Below are 20,689 nucleotides of genomic sequence, written 5' to 3' on the forward strand. Positions count from 1 at the left end.
CTCCTCAATGACATAAGTTACATCAACATAAGCACCACTGTGGACAGCACTATGTCGGCGGGAGAGCTTCTCCCACTGACATAGCTACTCGCAGAGGCTGAAGTAGTGAAGCCATTCGTTGGCTTAAAGTGGCTATACTAGAGAATTTACGGTGGCACAGCTGCCATGATGCAGCTGTGCCACCATAAACTCCCTAGTGTAGCCACGCCTTTCAATTTTTACTTCACATTAGACTCTCACTGAAGTAAACAGTGCCTGGATCAATCTCAAAGTGCCTATTACCATGGTAGTAAACCACTGTCCATAACTGAAGCACACAATAACCCAGAACAAAAAGGTGAGATCTCACTAAAATCAAGATATATCATGTCTTCTGCTTTCTCTCTTTCCACTAGGCTGGTAAACCTGTCAAAGAAGGAAATTAGGTTGGCCTGGCATGATTTGTTTTTGAAAAATCTAAATCTCCAGCTAATGAAACTTGATGTTATGCATTCAGAATGTTTTGTTCTTTCAGAAGAGCACAGATTCTCAAGAATATTTAAAAAAAAAAAAGTGTGCTTTACACTTGCTGGTCCAACTCCCAAGAATACTCTGTTTCCTTAGAATGCTAAGGAGCACCATGCTAGGTACAGTAGAATGAAGCGTACAAATTAAGATAACCACTCGTAATTAAAATACAAGAGAGAGGTTGTTAGCCATGGTGACTTTTCCAAATTTTCAGTTTTGGTGGCTGTATGAAACATACCTGTTCCAGGCAAATGTATTTGTGAAATTAACACTATAATTCACCGATTGAACCTCATTACACCCAAAAAGACTATGTTAAAAGAACAAATGAGGCTGAGTCAAACAGACAATCACCTCTTCCACTACACAACTCCAATGCATACCCAGAACATCACCCATCTTATACACTGAATAAGGCAGCAGTCTTGTGGCAAAAAATGTATGATCACGTAATTAAAGACTATCATAATACACACAAAGGAGCCAAATTAATAATGCACAGGCAGCCTTAATTCCAGAGTTTACTAACTTTTGACTTTGCTACCTTAACATTCTTTTAATGCTTTATAGAGTTTAAGGCCAAAAGGAGCCATCACATAATCTAGTCTTATCTCTGGCATATAAGAGGTCATTAAATTTTACCCAGATACCTGTACATTAAGCCCACAGACTTTAGTTAGACCTGGGGTAGGCAACCTATGGCACACGTGCCAAAGGTGGTATGCGAACTGATTTTCAGTGGCACTCACATTGCCCCTGTCCTAGCCACCAGCCTGGGGGCTCTGCATTTTAATTTAATTTTAAAAGAAGCTTCTTAAACATTTTTAAAACCTTATTTACTTTACATACAATAGTTTAGTTATATATTATAGACTTATAGAAAGAGACCTTCTAAAAACGTTAGAATGTATTACTGGCACGTGAAACCTTAAATCAGAGTGAATAAATGAAGACTCGGCACACTAGTTCTGAAAGGTTGCCGACCCCTGAGTTAGACCAGCACATTTCAATTCTCAGGAGACTAAACTGTGCCAGTGACACAGAAAACAGGATAGACCAAGGTGCCATCAATGTCCAAGGCTCCTCCAATGGCAAGGAACTGTCTAGGAGGGATATGTCCAAATGATTCGAGCAGGCAAACCGCAATCCCTCACCCACCCACATCTACAAAGGAAGGTGGAAAAACCATAGAGGTCTCTGCCAATCTGACCCGGGGGAGATTCTTTTGACATTAAATCTGGTCCCAGTTGGACCCTGAACACATGAGTAAGACATACCAGCCAGGCATCGAGAAAGAAGAGAGTCTCTGTACCCACTCGGAGCACTGGTCCCTCTTGTCCACCATCCCATCTCCAACTGTGGCTGAATTCTCTGATGCTTCAGAGAAAGAAAAAAGAACCACCATACACACACACACACACACAGAACATATAAAGCCAATTTTGCATTGGGGAAAAAATTTCCTTCCTGACCCCTGCAGGTGACAAGTTGAAACACTGATGCAGGCAATTTTGTTACAGTCATTATCTTAATGAGAGCTGCAACCATTATGACCACCTCCTAACCCCAGCTTCTGCCCCATCTCCTCCTCACCCCCCCATTCCTATCCTTCCTTGTCTCCTGCCTCTCGTTTCTCATCCCCAGCCCATACTCATGTTCTCTTCCCTCCTTTCCCTCCCATCCATCTTCTACCTATTACTCTGCTCAGATCCTACTCCTAACCGCCCCCGCTCTACCACACCCTGCATCCCACACTCTCCCCACCTCTCTCAGACCCGGTATATGCATAAAAATTTACCAGGGTAACTATTCCTTAGAGGGCTAAATTATTACCAGTAAAAGTCACTAAGTGAATGTATATATGGGGGTAATTTATACCAGTATAGCTATTATTTGTATTATCATAGAGACTAGGAGTCTAGAGACTAAGTCTCACTCATGCTATTCCCCTTCACTAATGGGACTAGCTTTACCAACTAAGTTTTACACCAGCATAACTGTGTGCACCCTAGGCAGGGTTGTACTGCTCTAACTATACTGGTATAGCTAAAGCAATACATTTTTCTAGTGCCTCTTGCCTGGGCACTAACAGGGAATGCATTGAAATCACAGGAAAGAATATGCCTGCTCAGTTTTTATGCCTTGTGCCACAGAAACTGGAACAAGCAATTGTAGAAAAATTCTGCTCAGTCTCTACAGACCTGGGATGGACCATGCTCAGTCACATTGTGGAGACGTTACATGTACCGGCAATTGCAGATAGGTGCCGTGAAGGGACAGAGCATTATCAGTGCAGATGGAATCACTAAAGCATTTAGCTGCCCAAATCTAATAAGTCTCTGTTGAGCATGTGTGAACTAAGATTTTTCCCAAGGCTTCAAAATTTCACCAAATTTTCATACCAACTGCAAACTTTACATCGCTGACACCAGGGCAACCTCCTAGCCAAATGTCAAGCCCTTGCTCCAAAGCACTGGAGCATGAGCTGAAAAATTAAAGGCAAAACATTTTTTTCCTAGTCTCATTCCCTGAAAGAGCTCAACTGTTTTATCTGAACCTTTTTTTTTTTAAAAAAAAGTTCAGCTCAAGGCAAAACACCCAGCACTAAAGGGTTCAGCCCAAACAGTTTAAATTTATAAAGCTATAAGCAACTGAAAACAGGGTCTTTTAATGGACAGTGTGGGGCAACCATAACTGCAAGTGTCACTAGCTGTACCACTTGTAGTTACACTTGATATCCTGATAAAAATATGATTTTTACATTATTTTAAACTAACATTTATTACAATTATTCTGTAGGCATGCTTGACTGAAGAAGCTGGGTTCCATGCAAGCTGACGTTAATATTTTTCCTCTTTCATCCATTTTCTTTAGACAAACTGTTGTAGTACTTGTACTGTGTGCCCACAGCTGCTACTGGCATTCAGATGTTGAGTGTTCTACTGAGCCTGAGAAGGAGCTCCAAGAAGCTATAGCAGCCCAGTGGAGTTTTGTTACACTTCTAAGGGCTGGTCTACACTGGTGGGGTGGGATTCTATGTAAGATACGGAACTTCAGCTACGAGAATAGCATAGCTGAAGTCGATGTATCTTATTTCGACTTACCTCCCGTCCTCACAGAGCAGGATCGATGGCCGCGGCTCCCCCGTTGGCTCCGCTTCCACCTCCGGCCCTGGTGGAGTTGCGGAGTCGATGGAGAGCGCGGCGGGGATCGATTTATCGCATCTAGATGAGTCGTGATAAATCGATCCCTGATAGATAGATCACTACCCGCCAATCCGGCGGGTAGTGTGGACGTACCCTAAGCCTTCTAGAACTCAATATGCTGTGAGAGTTAGTGTAAACAACTTTATTGCCAACAAGTTTAATTTATAAACCAAGTCTTCTACCCTAGCTACAAAGATTAACACAATTTGTCATCATAGATACAAGTACTGCTTTCTTTCCACCCATGAAAATAAAACAAGAGATGGCATCTTTCTTTGTCACAAGTCCAGCTGACCAACTTGCATACTCAAAGTTTTCCAAATTAGGAAAAGATTTTAACATACATACATTCACCTCATTAGACTCGGCTATGTACCACTCAAGGTCTCCAATCCAGTAGTTGCAAACAGTCTGCCAAGTCTCTGGAGTTTATAAAATAAAATATCACCTTTTGTATGTAATTTTTATTTCACTTCTAACAATGATTTTTGTTAAAACATCAATCAAAGCTTCCCCTTTAATGAAGCATTAGTGTTTCTTTTCTTGATTAGCAAAAGAACAAGAGTTCACCTTTTCCTGTACACTGAAGAGTTAAGTAAAATGGGGAATATTTATCTTGTACTGAAAGAGGCTTTTATTAATTATAATGTTGATGATCTCTAACTGTATAAGAATTCTGAGCTCTGCACCAGAATTCTCTGTTCTTTAAAATTTATCCAACAGGAAAGGAAAATATGTAATTTAAGAAGAACCTATATACTAACTCACTGAGTTGTCTTCAGACTACTAGAGTTCCTGAAAGTTATTTTAGTTTTAGGCACAGTAATAAGTCAAAATAAGAAGTTCTTTTTGGAAGCTCTTTAACCGTTCCCCCAACCTCCCCTCCTTTACAAAAAACCTGAAGCCACCAAGTACTACTGATACATGTATGGAAGGAATCATAATGAGACAAGACAACATACTCACTATACAGATTCAACTAAAAGACTCCATTTTGGCCCCTATACCTACAGTACATGTCTAGAGCCAGAAAAGGCTCTTCATACTTTATCAAAAGTGCAGAATATTTCCAACCAAGTGTGATGATGAAATTACCTGTCTCACGATTATCATTTTTGGCTCATTAATTGCTACATGAAGACAATATAAGATTTTCTAAAAGTTTAACAGAATATATCTATAAAAATGTTTAATGACTTTAGCTTATTGAATGTTTTTTCTTAAGAGCTAAAACAGATGTAGAAACAATTTTAAAAAGGCCATTAGTGTTCGGCCAAATTACAAGTTTTTAAAGTACACTGTTATTATTCCAATGTTTCTACTAATTAAACAAAGAATGGGTAACTAGCAACTTACTCCAGTGCTTTCACTAGCAAACACTGAGGGGGGGGAGGTCACTTTCCAAAATAATCTCACTAAATAATTCAACAGTAACAAAGATTTTAGAAAGCACGTTTTTCTTTTTTACACATTAGTCAATACTCACAGTAAGCCATAAGACAGTAAACTTCACATACAGTAACTCCTCACCTAACATTGTTGTTATGTTCCTGAAAAATTCTACTTTAAGGAAAACAATGTTAAGCAAATCCAATTACCCCATAGGAATTAACGTAAATGGGGGAGTTAAGTTCCAGGAACATTTTTTTCGCCAGAAGAAAGAACAAAAGAAAGTCTCTCTGTCGATTAGATAGATAGATAGATATTACATACACAGTAGAAGTTTTAAACAATTTAATACTGTACACAGCAATGAAGATTGTGAAGCTTGGTTGAGGTGGTAGAGTCAGAGGGTGGAAGAGGATGGGATATTTCCCAGGGAATGCCTTACTGCTAAATGATGAACTAGCAATTGGCTGAGCCCTCGAGGGTTAACACATTGTTAATGAAGCCTCACACTCTATAAGTCAGCAAGAATGGAGGGAGGGGAGACAGCATGGCACAGAGAGATAGAGACATACACTATGTGCGTGAGTGGAGATGCGCATTGCCCCTTTAAGTACACTGTCCCTTTAAGTAGATCAACAAGTTCAGACAGCAGCTGGTGCCAGCAAATTCCCTCTGTCCTGAGCCCTGTTGTTTCCCACCCCCCTCCTTCTATGGAGATGGGGTGAGGAACACGGGGGAGGGGGATACCCTCACATTAGCACCCTTCTTTCTCCCCTGCTCTCCACGTAAGCAGGAGGCTCCCAGGAGCAGCTCCAAGGCAGAGGGCAGGAGCAGCACACGGCAATGTGGGGGGGAACAGCTGAACTGCCAGCAATTGATAGCCTGCTGGGCAGCTGCTGCACAGGGAACTTAGGGGAGCAGGGAACTGATAGAGGGGTTGCCGGTTCACTCTGGTTCCAAGTTCCAACAGGCTGCTCTTTCTGCAAGCAGTGGATAAAGCAGGCAGCTGCCAAACAACATTATAAGGAACACTGCACAACTTTAAATGAGCATGTTCTCTAACTGATCAGCAACGAAACAACGTTAACCGGGACGACTTTAAGTGAGGAGTTACCGTACTAAATAAGAACTTGAATGTGGAATTAAAATGTTCACAAGCACATAAAATTAAACAAAATGATGGCTAACTGCATGCATTAGGTACAGGCTTAAGACAATGACTGCTTACTCTTCAATATACTCACAATTCTGAGTGAGCATAAATGAAGAAACTAGTATTGTTTAGTTGAAAAGCTTGCAGTGAAGGTTGCAAGGGAAAAAATTATCTATCTAGGTACTTTTATGATTCTCCTCACTATAGTACTTTAGCACCCCCACCCCCCAAATTAAAAATATATCTGTCTTTCCCTCCCCACCCTCTCTTTACTGCTTGTAGGAAAACCTTGACAGGTAAGAAATGTGTGTGGATGTGCACTCGCCCTTTGGTCAGTATGTAGTCACTCTGGGAGATGTTTGGGGGTCGGGGGGGGAGAAGAGTGGAGGCCTAGAAATGTACTGGTCTACAGATATTTTAATATAGACAGAAGGTTCTCAAGCAACAACATATTTTAAAACATGAAATTCCACATTCAGGTATAACAGGTTTGATTTCAATCTACACTGCTATTTTATATACAAGTTGAAATAATGGCTTATCTCTTGATAAAAAGTTTGTACCTTGATCTGCTGTCTTCTGAGCATTGCAAGTTCCCTCATATCTCGGAAGGGCTGTAGTAGGTATTGGTACAGTTCTGTGGTGGCTTCTGCAAGACTACTGTAGGCTTCATCTTCCATTTGATACAGTTCAAGCAGCTCTACCATGCTTTCTGTATTCTTGTGTTTTTCCAACAGCTATAAAAAGATAAGAGAAATATTGCTTCAAAAAAAGTGTGTTCAAAATTTCCTGCTAAAAAATTTGATGGATACTTGCAGCTAATGGCCAATCCCCACCCTAACCATCCCCTCCCCTCCTCCCCCGCCCCGATCCACCTAGACATGAAAAGGTTCCATGGTGCAGCTTGCCATACTAAGCAAGGAACTAAGCCAGTCAAGTTTGAACAGCCCTTTGATTACTGAACATCCAGAGTTAAAGTTATCACTGCTTTCCAAGAGCTTCCCGAAGCACAGTAGCACTGGAGACATAGCCATAACTGGAGGTAGGAGGATAAAGTCTGATTTGCTTTTCACTAGTTATGCCATTTACTTACTGCATTTCACTCCATTTAGACAAAATAAGAGAGAAGTCAAGTTTTGATTTTTCTAGTTGTTATTTTTTAACACCACAAAGATGAGAGATGCATCACAGAAAAGACAAGTGCATTACCACAAAAGACTTACAATCTAAGCCCTGGCTTTTTGAGCTGCTCCACATAAGTGGACCCCAGGGGCCCAAAAACAGCCCTAATAAAGTCACTGCAGTTCCACACAGGTGAAATGGTTTGCCTGTGTGGCACAATCTGCAGGATAGTGGACTATATTTCTAGTCTATTTTAATTTCTGGTTGACGTGCTTTAGCACGTTTTATTATCTAGGTTACAAATGAAGCAAACAATGTCTTAAGAGTTTAAGGCCAGAAGGAACCACTAGCTCATCTTGTCCAACCACCTATATATCACAGGCCACTTGCACCACCCAGCATGCACACACTAAACTCAACTGAAATGAGATCAAAGTATTGCTGCCCACTGGAGATGAGACTATTATGTGCAAAGAACCAGGGAAACCAAGATACACAACACCCAAGGGCCCCCTCAATGACAGTGTAGGTCCTGGCAAGTGACCTACACTTACATGCTGCAGAGGAAGGTGAAATAAAATCCAAGGTCTTCAAAGAGTTTTCATTAGAATTAAAAAAAAGTTGTGGATTTATTTTAAACTTTGTACAAGTCCTTAATTTGAGGCTTAAATCAACCTAAAACTGTTTCCTCAAGAAAGTGACTACTTGTACAATCTTCTCTTAAATTATTGTCTGTATATAATCCTAGTCAGTCAGATAAAACAGAAACTTTCACAAATTTGTTACATTAAATTTTTATCTCATATGCTTGCTTTGAGACCATTTTATGTACATGCATTGGCAGGTCAGGCCATATAACTTAACTCACTTGCCAGATCTAGAAAGCCACTTACTGATTAGCTAAGGCTAATGTTTTTAAAAAACTCCTCTACCCTTTATCTGAGATGTTTCCAAGTATCTACACAAAAAGCAGATTATCTTAATAGTCTTTTTATATCATTATCAGCCACTAAAAAAATCAAAGCTCATTTTTTGTGTTACTGCCTCAAAAGCTTATACTCTGTTTATATCACTCATTACTTTTTTTTCTGAACCATACATCTGAAATGACTTTAACCTCCCCTTAAACTAAGTCATATCTTCTAGTTATTTGTTTATAGTTTTAAAATGAAACCCCTAAACTAGAAGTATGCCAAGTATACCTTAAACCAAGTTGTTGTGGCAGGAACTGTTACCTTACCTCTGATCCAATAAGTGATGTCTTAACTCCAACAGCATGGACATTTCTGACAGTGTAGTCCCTAAAGAAAAGCCACCTGCTCCCTCAACTCCATTCCTTCTCATTCTTTACTCATTTCCTCAGTTCTGCCAGTGTTATTCTTTCACCTCTAACTTGCCCCAACTTTTCTATTGCCTGCCCCTTTTTTAAAAAGCCCTCTCATAGTCTTGGCAAAGCAATCTTCCCTCTGTTAGAGTACTCAAGAAAACAGCCTTATTTCTTCTTGTACTTATGCTGGGCACAACTTTAAATGTCTCCACTTTTTAAGATTCTAAAATGTCAATCCCACAGGAAGGAAATAAGACTAATTTTAATTCTTTCATTGTTTCTGGAAGAATCATAAGCAGTCTTACATCAAGAACTCAATAGCATAGATGTAACTTTTACTAATTATTCTATACTGTAGTTTATGATTATTTCGGGGCTCTGATATTCTGGGAAGCACACAGTAACTCTGCAGAAGGAAGTTTTGGTGGACAAATGCTAAGTGAAGGGCTAAGACTCAAATTTATAGTACTTTAAAGTTGTCTTTTCTTTTTGAATGCCGAAAGCATGGGTACATATATAATAGTTGTATATGAAATCAGAGTTAGAGTGTTCATATTACTGTATACACCCATAAATGGGGAAAAAAAGATAGCATAAAATAAACTATCTTGAAAATCTGTGAAGAAGAGTTACACACCTTACAGTAATGGTCATTCTTAGAGATGTGTTGTCCACGTGGATTCCACTCTTAGTGCGCATGCACCCCACAAGCATGAGATCAGATTCTCTTCGGCTTGCAGTGTTTGTTGGGGCTGCGCCTGCACCCTAGATCCCCTTAAAACCAGCTACTCAAGGTCATAAAGGATGCTTCAGGATAAACCAACCCTTAGTTCCTTCACCAATATAGAATTCCAGAGAAACAGAATTTCTTAGAAGCTGGGAAGGAGAGCAGCCATGGAATCTGCGTGGATAGCACATCTTGAAGAACTACAGTTACTGTAAAGTAAGCAACTGTTCTTTCTTCAAGTGATTGTCCCTATGGATTCCACTCGATGACTATGCAGCAGTTGTTTCCCTGCTTGGAGATGAGTACTAGGGGTTCTAATTAAAAAATGACTGCAGGTCAGCATTATCAAAACAGGCACCCAATCTGGAAGCCTCTGCCAAAGGCTAACACCCTATAAGGTGTGCACCAAGCTCCACATAGCTGCCCTATGGACGCTCTTCAAACAGGCAGCAGAGGCTGCCTGATCTCTAGACGAATGAGCTCTAGTGTGATAGATGGATCTGACTTGGCTAACTCAGACCACGTTTTTATATAGTTGCAGACCCAATTTAGACTACCTCTGTGAGAATACTGACTGATCTATAACCCTCTCTACAAACGCCAGAAAGGGGCTAGATGTCCCTCAAGCAGGGAGCGACATATGGAACATTGTTTGGGGATATGTCCCTCTCCTAAGCAGAGAAGGCATCAGGACTGCCAGTTATTAGCCAGCAAAGCCTCACATGAGGGATAGGTCTTAAATCCTAGAGATTTAGCTTCTGTCATGTTAGTAGCAGTCCTGCAAGGAGCTGCAGGGGATATGTGGGGAGCACAGGGGGTGTCATGTCTAGCCTAACCAAAAAAAGTGTATCTAAACCAAAATAAACCCACACACAACACTCCCCCAAAACCTTTATTGTCTATGAGAACTAACAACAAACACTAGCAGTTTTCAGAAAGAAAAGTGGACACTGCAGGGGTTCTGCACAGGTGGTAAGAAGGAACTAAGGCCTGGTCTACAGTACACGTTTAAACCGATTTTAGCAGTGTTAAACTGATTTAACGCTGTACCCCTCCACACAAAGAAGCCCTTTATATCGATACTAAGGGCTCTTCAAATCGGTTTCTGTACTCCTCCCCAACGAGAGGAGTAGCGCTAAAATTGGCATTACCGTATCGGATTAGGGTTAGTGTGGCTGCAAATCGACGGTATTGGCCTCCGGGCGGTATCCCACAGTGCTCCACTGTGACCGCTCTGGACAGCAATCTGAACTCAGATGCAGTGGCCAGGTAGACAGGAAAAGCCCCGTGAACTTTTGAATTTCATTTCCTGTTTGTCCAGCGTGGAGCTCTGATCAGCATGGGTGGTGATGCAGTCCCAAATCCAAAAATAGCTCCAGCATGGTCTGTATGGGAGATACTGGATCTGATTGCTGTATGGGGAGACAAATCTGTTCTATCAGAGCTCTGTTACAGAAGACGAAATGCCAAAGCATTTGAAATAAATCTCCAGGCTATGATACAGAGTCCACAGCACAGTGCTGCGTGACATGCATAACGGAAAGCCAAAGAATCAAATGGATGCTCATGGAGGGAGGGAGGGGGTACTGAGGACTCCAGCTATCCCACAGTCCCCGCCGTCTCTGAAAATCATTTGCATTTTTGGCTGAGCTCCCAATGCCTGTAGAGTGAAACACATTGTCCAGGGTGTTTCAGGGTCTAGCTCACCAATTTACTACCTCTCCCCCTCCATGATAGAAAAGGGGGAAAATCGTTTCTTGACTTTTTTATGTATCACTCTATGTATACCGCATGCGGCTGGTAGACACGGTGCTGCAGCAGTAAACAGTAGCATCCTCTCTTCTCCCCTCCCCTCCCTGGTGGCAGACAGTACAGTGCAGTAGGACTGATAGCCCTCCTGGTCATGAGCCCGTGAGTGCTCCTGGCTGGCCTCAGGTGAGGCTGGCCGGGGGGGCCTGGGTAAAAATAGGAATGATTCCCAGTCATTCCCAGCAGATGGTACAGAACGACTGGTAACAGTAATCATCATAGCAACCGGGGGCTGAGCTCCATCAGCGCCCTCCCCCCCGCCCCTTCATGTCTAAATAAAAGATTCTGTACTGCCTGGGCTATCATAGCAGCTGGAGGCTGCCTCCCCCTCATTTTATCTCACTAACAAGTCACTGTTTCTTATTCCTGCATTATTACTTCATCACACAAATGGATGGGACACTGCCACAGTAGCCCAGGAAGGTTTGGGGAGGAGGGAAGCAACGGGTGGGGTTGTTGCAGGGGCACCCCCTAGAATGGCATGCAGCTCATCATTTCTGCAGGATCTGACACGGAGTGGTTGTGCTCTCTGATACACTGGTTCTCTAGTACACTTGCCGCATATTCTAGGCACGACTGACTATTTTTAAATACTATAAAGGAGGGATTGACTCGGGGAGTCATTCCCATTTTTGTCTTTGCACCCCCAGCCGACCTCAGCCAGGGGCACTCATGATAGCAGCAGACGGTACAGAACAACTGATAACCGTCTCTGCTGTCATGCAAAGGCAAATGAATGCTGCTGTGTAGTGCTGCAGTATCGCCTCTGTCAGCAGCATCCAGTAGACATAAGGTGACAGTAAAAAAAAGCTGAACGGGTTCCATGGTTGCCGTGCTATGGCATCTGCCAGGGCAATCCAGGGAAAAAGGGCGCGAAATGATTGTCTGCCATTGCTGTCCTGGAGGAAGGAATGAGTGACAACATTTACCCAGAACCACCCGCGACAATGATTTTTGCCCCATCAGGCACTGGGATCTCAACCCAGAATACCAAGGGGCAGGGGAAACTGCGGGAACTATGGGATAGCTACGGAATAGCTACTCACAGTGCAACACTCCAGAAATCAACGCTAGCCTCGGACCATGGGCGCACACCGTCGAATTAATGTGGTTAGTGTGGCCGCGTGCACTCGACTTTATACAATCTGTTTTACAAAACCGGTTTACGTAAAATCGGAATAATCCTGTAGTGTAGATGTACCCTAAGGGAAGATTGGCTGCTTCACCTTCTGTAGTCTAGGGCAGAGGGACATGAGGCATCTAGGGTGCAAGCTGCTCAATGGACACTGCAGACCAAAAAGAATACAATCTCATGTGTATGAGGTGCATGCACACCAAGAATTGAATATGTGTAGATAACCATTCAAAGAAGGACTAAACCTTATCTTCAATTCCATATACAGTCTCTGTTTAATGTCAGAATTCACTTATAGTATGAGGCAAATTATATCCTCTAAATCCCAATAGGAAACAGTATACCAGACAGTTTCACTGTACATGTTGAAAGTTTCCCACAGGCACTATCAAGAAGAAACACTATATACTCACATGAAAATTCGTTAAGTACTTTTCCATAAGATGTAGGCCTTGGAAGAGTTAGGTGACTGCCAAAATAAACTTAGTGCATAAAAAGTGCACAGTTGTAAGAGGGTTAACATAAAGTTGATATATTTTCCCCCTCATATCTGTAATTAATTCTCAGTGTTACTTTAGCTGCCAATTTACTGCAGTGTGTGAATAGCCTAACTTTGGTATAAAATTTGCAATCATTCATAAATTTGTTTTAACTGAGAAATGAGAGGCAAGGGGAAGAGTAACCTCTGAATTTACAGGCCTGAGTGATGTTGACTCCTAAAAATAAATGCAGTATTCAATAGATAACTTTTTACAGATGTTACATTGTTCACAAATAAATGAATCTACAGCTTGGGTAACTATTATGCAGATAGGGTCTGGCTGGTACAAAAACCCAAGTCTTCAACTGAACAGTCCATGCATTTGAAAATATAGCAGATTTTTTAAAATTAAGGATGGAAATAATCAAATACTTTGCCACTAAAGCTTTAAAAGCACTGCACTGAATTACAGAGGTCTGTGCAAACATGTATGTGCTGTTCTTTATCTTGGGCCTGATCCAAAATCACTGAAACGAGCAGGAGGCTTTCCATGAATATTGGATCAGGGCCTTTAGTGTTGCTCCTTTGTTTTACTCTGTATTGAATATTATCTTCATAACCACATAGATTTAGATGTTTTATTTAAGATGCTAAAGCGTTACAAACACATCTCTTTAGGTCACTTATGTTTTAATATATGCTTGTTATTGAAAACACAAACACTTCAAAAGTATTGTGGTGCCATATGAGCGAATGCAAGGTCCTCGGAAGCTTCATAATCCTGCCTGTCATTTTGGATGTGTCTCTCAAGAAGGAAGAATCCCTGAGGTTATTTTAAACTTTTTTTTAATTACAGAGGCATATTTAACTACTGCCAAGCTTTATCTGTCATTGTAATTTATAAAGCAAGAGTTCACTACTCTCACTAAAGCAACTGCTAAATACTCCTGCCCTTTTCTCCAAACAGTGGCAGCTTCAAAGAGCTCTCTCCTTTTGTTGCCAAGTCCTTATAGATCAGCAGGACTACTGAACATACAAGTCCCAGAAGATCATTTCCAAAGCCAATGATACATAAAACTCAGAGGCAATATTAGCAGCAATTAAAATTTGATTGGAAATTGTATGCATGTTCTAATGTTTAAGTTTTTTGTATTTCTTCACTCTCTGCACCCACCAAAAGATATCCCATTAACCCACTCTTCTGCCCCCCAAAAGACAACAGAAGCCACACGCACAACTAGTACAGAATAGGTTTCGCCAGAATAGTAGTCTTCAATTATATGGAATCAAGATTACTGATAAACTATTTTTGCCTTCCTCACACACATGGTCCCCTATTCTGGCCATTAACTATTGCATTTAGGAATCAAGTAGCAGGGATGGTCAAAAAAGTCTTACTGTATAAACCTCACCAGACTTGGAGATGGGGATCTTGCTATCAACACCCATGCCTTTCAGGGCCAGATCAACTCTCCTGTGGGCATGGGGCTATTAGACTTTGGGGGGCCCCATATACAAGTCTTTTTCCTAATTTAAAATAAAATGATCATAATTATGTTATCGAGGCTATTAATTATATACTTGACTTTTAATTAACATAAAACTGTTCTGTAGTTACATTTCAGTCTTAAAACATGTAGAATATAGTTAAGTTAATTCAGAATAGCCTACTTCTTACCTTAGAACAGCTTTCAGAGACGTGCCAGCAGCCAGCTGCTTCCGGGAGCAGCATGGAGCCACTGCATGCAGGAGCCTGCCTGAGACCTGCTGCGCCGCTGGACTTTTAGCAGTCCGGAGATCGCGATCAACTGGCAGAGGCTCCAGGATTGACCAGTAGATAGCGATCAACAGGTTGGTGACCACTGAATTGTATATAGTTATGGATTTATTTTTGCAGGGGCCCCCTTAGCCCAAGTGCGTGAGCTGCAGCCCCTAAAGCCCCTGCGTTAATTCGGCCCTGATGCTTTTGTAACTTCAGGGTTATTATTTTTAATTACCGTATCACCTAGGAGCCCCAGTCAAGGACCAAGATCTCATTGTGGCAGGTGCTGTACAAATAGGGTGACCAGATGTCCCAATTTTATAGAGACAGTCCCAATTTTGGGGTCTTTTTCTTATACAGGCTCCTATTACCCCCCACCCCATCCCGATTTTTCACATTTGCTGTCTGGTCACCCTATGTACTTGCATGGTATTCTCCATAAAGGCCAAGAGACTCTAGAATACCCTTCCTTCCCTGGTCCAAAATACCTCTTATTTGTCAGCTTTTAGAGTATGCTGCAGGGTTACTTTTTTCACCTGGCCTTTGAACAGCAATAGGGATTGAGGCAAGTGTTTGGCAGGGGTTAGTTAGTATTCGATTATGAGCTGCTGTTTAGTACAAAGAATGAGTTGATTAAAATAAAAAAAAAAACAAAGACATAATTCAAATAATTGGAAGGGTTATCAGATAGTTTTAGTTATTCTAGATAAGAACAAAATGAAAATACTGAGAAATAGCAAGCAAAGTTTTTTATGCACACACACATTCATGCTTTCTCCCATGCAGCCCCATATAATTGGCATAAGCTCCTTGTAAACACCCAAAGCCACTGCCCTCTCCTTCAACTCTCTCCTTTGCTGTGATGCCTAAAAAAAATTTGACAACACTGAGCCACTGGTGTGAAAGATTAATGCCTAATGTGCTGGCTAGTATCTAATTTTTGACTGACTGTGCCATACACTGTGGAAAGTGTTTTAAAAATATTTGAAAACTTTTTTTTAAAAACTGGCACTGGATTCTAACCCTTTGCCTTTAAAAAGGCATATATGTGAGTCCAGCTGTACAAACCTCAGAAATTATATACCCTTTAAAAACTTATAAAAATGATCTATGTCTGTCTCTTGTATTCACCTTTTGTGGTGTCTTACACTTAAAGACTGGCAGTTTTTGAGGTAAGAATAGTGTTTTTCATTATGTGTATGTACACTGCCTAGCATAATGTGGCCTTGGTCACTGACTGGGGCTCAGTCCTTGGCTCTCTCACAGTGCATATAAATAGCCAAATCACCGCAGATAGTATAGAAGGAAAAAATGAACTGCTGGACAAGGAGGCTACAGAAGCTGAATGAGTAGAATATTTACTATTAAAAATACTACTGTGGTTAAGTAAACCACAAACTAATTTAATCTAACACATGCTTTATTGACCATAATCACTAATTTTTCTATAGTTCTTAATATAAATCTCCGAAGAGCATACATATAATTGTGTGCACGCGCACACACCCCCAGATGGGGTTCACAGTTAATTATTCTATTTAGTTAAGTTGCTAACTCTGATCATAATTTACAGTCACTACAGCAATTTACAGGCAATGCAAAAGATGTCAGTTTAAAACCAAGGATCTTTTATAAATAAAAAAAATGTATCTCAAATTTCTTCTCTGAAGGCCAGTAAGCAAATCCATGACAGCATAGTATAAGTATTTTTGTTTTAAGATGGTAATTGTCTAACCTGCATAACTGGCCGCGTAACGCAGCTGTCCCATTCTTGACTAACACTATCATACTAAACAAGGACCAATAAACACCTGCCATTTGCTTGGTTTGGGCACATTACTCAGAAAGATGAAGCCCGAAACAGGTTATGCAGGTCACTCATGTAATTAGTCCTTGTTTGGGAAAAGTCACATACTTTTTCTATTACTAACAGAATGAGAACACATTAGGTATTTATCTGTATTGGGATGTATTAATACTATGTATTCTGATGAGAAAAACAGAGGGGATGGATGAGTTCACTCTATTTCAAGGTAAACAGAGTATCCAAGATCTCCTATTTTTCCATTTGGGAAGATGAAAAACATCACAATAAAAATAAAGTCACTAATGAATACCTTTTCCAACAATGATCAGTGGGGACAAAGTCACTTTGAACCAAAAAAATTTCTAGGTAACACTTTATTCTAAGGGTTTGGCAAAGGACTCTATTCTACTCAGATCCTTATAAATCCAGAAGAACTTGCCCTGTAAAAATCAGGTCCAAAAGTCTCAAAAGACCAGGAATTTGAGAGAAGGAACTAGTGTCAGTATTGGGGAATCTATGCTCTAACATAAAGCATGTTAACTCCTGGCCTAAAGACATTCTGTGTAGGATATCTACTGTAAGCCAAGAGGTGAAAAAAGAAGATGTTATTCTAATGCGCCAACACTGAATAGTATTTTCAGATAAATATATAGTAAGGCCAGTGTCCTCAGCTGCAGCCAAAGACTTCACGCTCAAGGACTTTTTTATTAAGACAACATGAAGTCTGTTGTTTGCAAGCCCAGGGAATGTAGGCCTAGCCCACCAAACAAGTCCAGAAGTTAGTTAGGCAGATCAAAAATTAGATTTGAGGGTCTGATTCTCAGAAAACAGCAAGATAAGAAGTGCACCTTTTCCATCACTTTTTAGTTAGTTCACGGGAGTCAAAATACTAGCACCAAACCATAATTGCTTTGCAACCCTAGATGCACATCACCACATTGATAAGATTTTCAAAACTATTAGAACTAAATTAAAACAGAGTCAGATGGGGGGACCAGGCAAGAAGGGTATTGCAAAGCCAGACTCAGAGCACAGCTGAGTTTCCTCTTCTCAAATCCATGGAGAAGGAGAAACCAAGTTGCTTACGGGGACCACATCTACTTTAAAGCCTTGAAGAGCAAATGCCTAGTGCCACAACCAGGCCCTCGTGTGCCCACCTCCAAATGGTCACAGCTTTCCTATATGGTTCCAAGGCTCTACAACACCACATTCAAACAGAAGAAATATGAAATGGCTACCCTAAGAAGAAAGTAGTGCAACCCAATTTTAAAAGATTTATGAAAAAGTTTCCAAACTGAAATCATTTTAGTTATCAGCAACTATTGTTATATCAAAAATAACCAATTATTAGACTACATGACCTTTGCAGTCCCTTCTAACCCTATGATTCTATGAATTAGAAATAAACCAAACCATACATGATTAACATTCAGAGAAGACAAAATTTAGAACGTATTACTATTAATAAAAGGCTAAACTTGTGCATGGAATTGTGAAAGTCCCATATTGCTCACATTTTTCCTCCCACTCAAAACAGTCAAGTCCCTTATAATTAGCAATCTGTGCAATCACTTCCGTAGAGTACAGCTTTCTTGGTAGCAGCAATTTAAATTAGTATCAAAGGAATAAAGTGCCACAGAATAAACTTGGAGAGTTTGAGAGGTTGTGATTTTGCTTATTTGGTGTTGGGGGGAGGGAACATTAAGGAAAAATAAACCGTGGGAGCAGGGGGAGGTTGATATCCACACTGAACCATAAGATAAAAGCAATTTATCATACACCTCTTATCACCTCAACTGCATCAGTCCCACCAATCTCTTTCTGCCAGAACTACCGTAACATTTCAGAAGAGTCTCTAACCGCCATACACCCTTACCAACTAAAAAAAAAAAAAACAAAAACAAAAAAGTGCCACACTGCTATATCCATTCCATAAAGTATGGAATTTTCCCTAAATTGCACTCGCCTGAAGAGTCAAATTTCAATTAGTGCTTGACCAGTGTTACACTTTAGTTCCAGTCTTGTAATGCATCATAGCTAGAATCAAATTTAAAAATTTCATTAAGATGATGTTAAAAAAAAGTGAACAGTACAGAGTTTAAGCATAGAAGTTTCTGGTATACAGATTATCGAGGGCGCAAAGTTTGGTTTAAGATCGGGTGTCATAAGGAATACATAAACTGCAATATCCCTGACTGGGGATAAAATGTTGATGGGTCACAGTACAGACATTGAGATATGTGGGTATAAAGTTCATAAAGTGGCTATGTTCAAGTGTGGAGTACAATGAGTGGATACGATGATGAGCATGGACTGACCCTCATTTGGTGAGATTTAATGTTCAGGGAGTTTACGGTTCCAGTTCATATGATCCAACGGAGAAAGTCTCTTGGTCCCTTTCTCATAGTCAAAGAACGATGTCACTCTGGCTCATGCCTCCTGGTACTGTTGGTGGCCGGTGATGTGCTTGATGTAGATGTCCCTGGACCATCGGATGGACTACATCTCTTTGAAAGCCTGGAAAACCTGTCTTTTCACTATTACAAGGCATTTGTTTCTAGCAGTGGTGAACAGTATGTAACTTTTTAAAGTCAAAGGGATAGAATGCTGTTTGTTTTTTAAGCAGCTTTCATACATTTTAAAAACACTTGTTACAATGTGTGGTCATAAACAGAATACTTAATGGCGTAGTATGGCACAAAAGATGTTGTTAGCACTCATTTAGAATGACTTGTACCAATGACCTACAAGTCATCCCAAATGAGTTCTAATAAAACATTTCAATTGCACCTTATCTATCTATCCCAGGTCAAAAAATTAAGGCACACATTATCAAATTAGAGATAAAACCATTTACAGGGATCTGCAATTATCCTCCCTCCCCTCCCAAAAAAATAAAATAAAATAAACCCCAGGAAATTCGGACTTAAGACCATCAACAGTGGTTGTCAGGAGAAAGTCCCTGGAATCAGTATTGGAATCTGGTTAAATGCTTGTGTTGAGCGGAGAAGACATTTTTCAGTATCATTCTGGAAAATATGGAGATTCAGTTATGCTTTCTGAAATGGTAACAAACAATTCTGCCAAGATGACACTAGTATCATTTCTCAATACTCAGTCAGGGGAAACCTGTTGTTGAAAAGCATCATCAGAGTTCTATTTTATAGCACAGCCAGTGTTTGCCTATGCCATGAACTGCAAAGAAAAATTTAAGTTTCAGTAAGACAACACAACAGACAAAGGAACAGCCAGGTCAAAGGAAAGAAGAATGAACAGAATGTGAGGAGAAGCAAATGTTAGTATTCTCTGTGCTAGGGTTTTGATTGCAAAAATTTTTCCACCACTGCCAACACTCATGTAAGTTATTTTAGTGACAGTCCTAAGTAGATGTGTCCACCAGTGTTTAACACTATGTCATTTAGACCTTCTCAAAGCAGGTTTAAGCAACACTGTGTTAAACACCAGCTGTCATAAGAACCTTGTCCACATCAGGTCTCTTGCTACTACCAATGGAATTGCACCAGTTGACGAGTTTTGCTACCCAAATATACAAGAAACACCAAACACATGACCATACCACATCCATCACCTATGCGGAGGAGGGAAGAGTGTGGATTAAAGTCAAGAGATAAGCATGGAGATGCTTACAAGGACATTAAAGGGAAAAGTTAGTACTGCTGTACAGCACTCAGTGGATATGCACCCATTTACACCAAGGATGAATTTAAGTCCTATTTGTTTTAATTCAATTAAGCATTTAAAATATTGTCAACCACTTTCCCAATCTATGCTCCCAAGTTTAGATCCACCTTCCTCTGACTTCAGTAGCTCTGCAAGTTTAGACAATGTACTTTAACTAGAAAACAGCCCTACCCTTATTAATTCATACCACTTATGGCTCAGAAAAACCTATTAGTTCATCTAGTCGATCTACCTTTTACAGTCTAGTTTTAGGTAATTCAAGCAATAGTATTTCTAGCGCTATCCTTGAAGACTATCCTATACACCAACAAATCTCAGTTTCCAGAGTTCTGGGAGAGCATTCCATCAATTCATATAATGGTGATATAATATTTAAAATCCCAGTCTTTACATGCTAACATTGTTTGCTTTTAAATAGCACTACAAGCTGAGAAGGTTTTCACTGAGCTACAGATGCTAATATCAAAATCTTTTTTCTGACTGGTACTGTGAATTTTAGTACCCTACAAAGTATGTGAGTAGTTCAAGTGCATTCATTCCAAGGTATATTGTCTTTGTTAAC

The 20,689-nt window shown here is 40.4% G+C and overlaps 1 protein-coding gene across 3 annotated transcripts in view; it reads right to left on the reverse strand.

The window, feature by feature from the left end:
- Positions 1-20,689, reverse strand: part of JMY (junction mediating and regulatory protein, p53 cofactor) — a 152,939-nt gene that overhangs the window by 118,490 nt on the left and 13,760 nt on the right. For all 3 annotated transcript variants that reach the window (XR_007773521.1, XM_050946892.1, XM_050946890.1), the window contains exon 2: positions 6,819-6,992. Coding sequence is in view for 2 of the 3 variants with exons in the window: in XM_050946892.1 (XP_050802849.1) it covers positions 6,819-6,992 (174 nt within the window). In the remaining variant the exon portion in view is untranslated. The remainder of the gene's footprint in view (positions 1-6,818; positions 6,993-20,689) is intronic.

The sequence above is a fragment of the Gopherus flavomarginatus genome, chromosome 3 (genome assembly GCF_025201925.1).
Source record: "Gopherus flavomarginatus isolate rGopFla2 chromosome 3, rGopFla2.mat.asm, whole genome shotgun sequence".
Taxonomy (NCBI): Eukaryota; Metazoa; Chordata; order Testudines; family Testudinidae; genus Gopherus; species Gopherus flavomarginatus.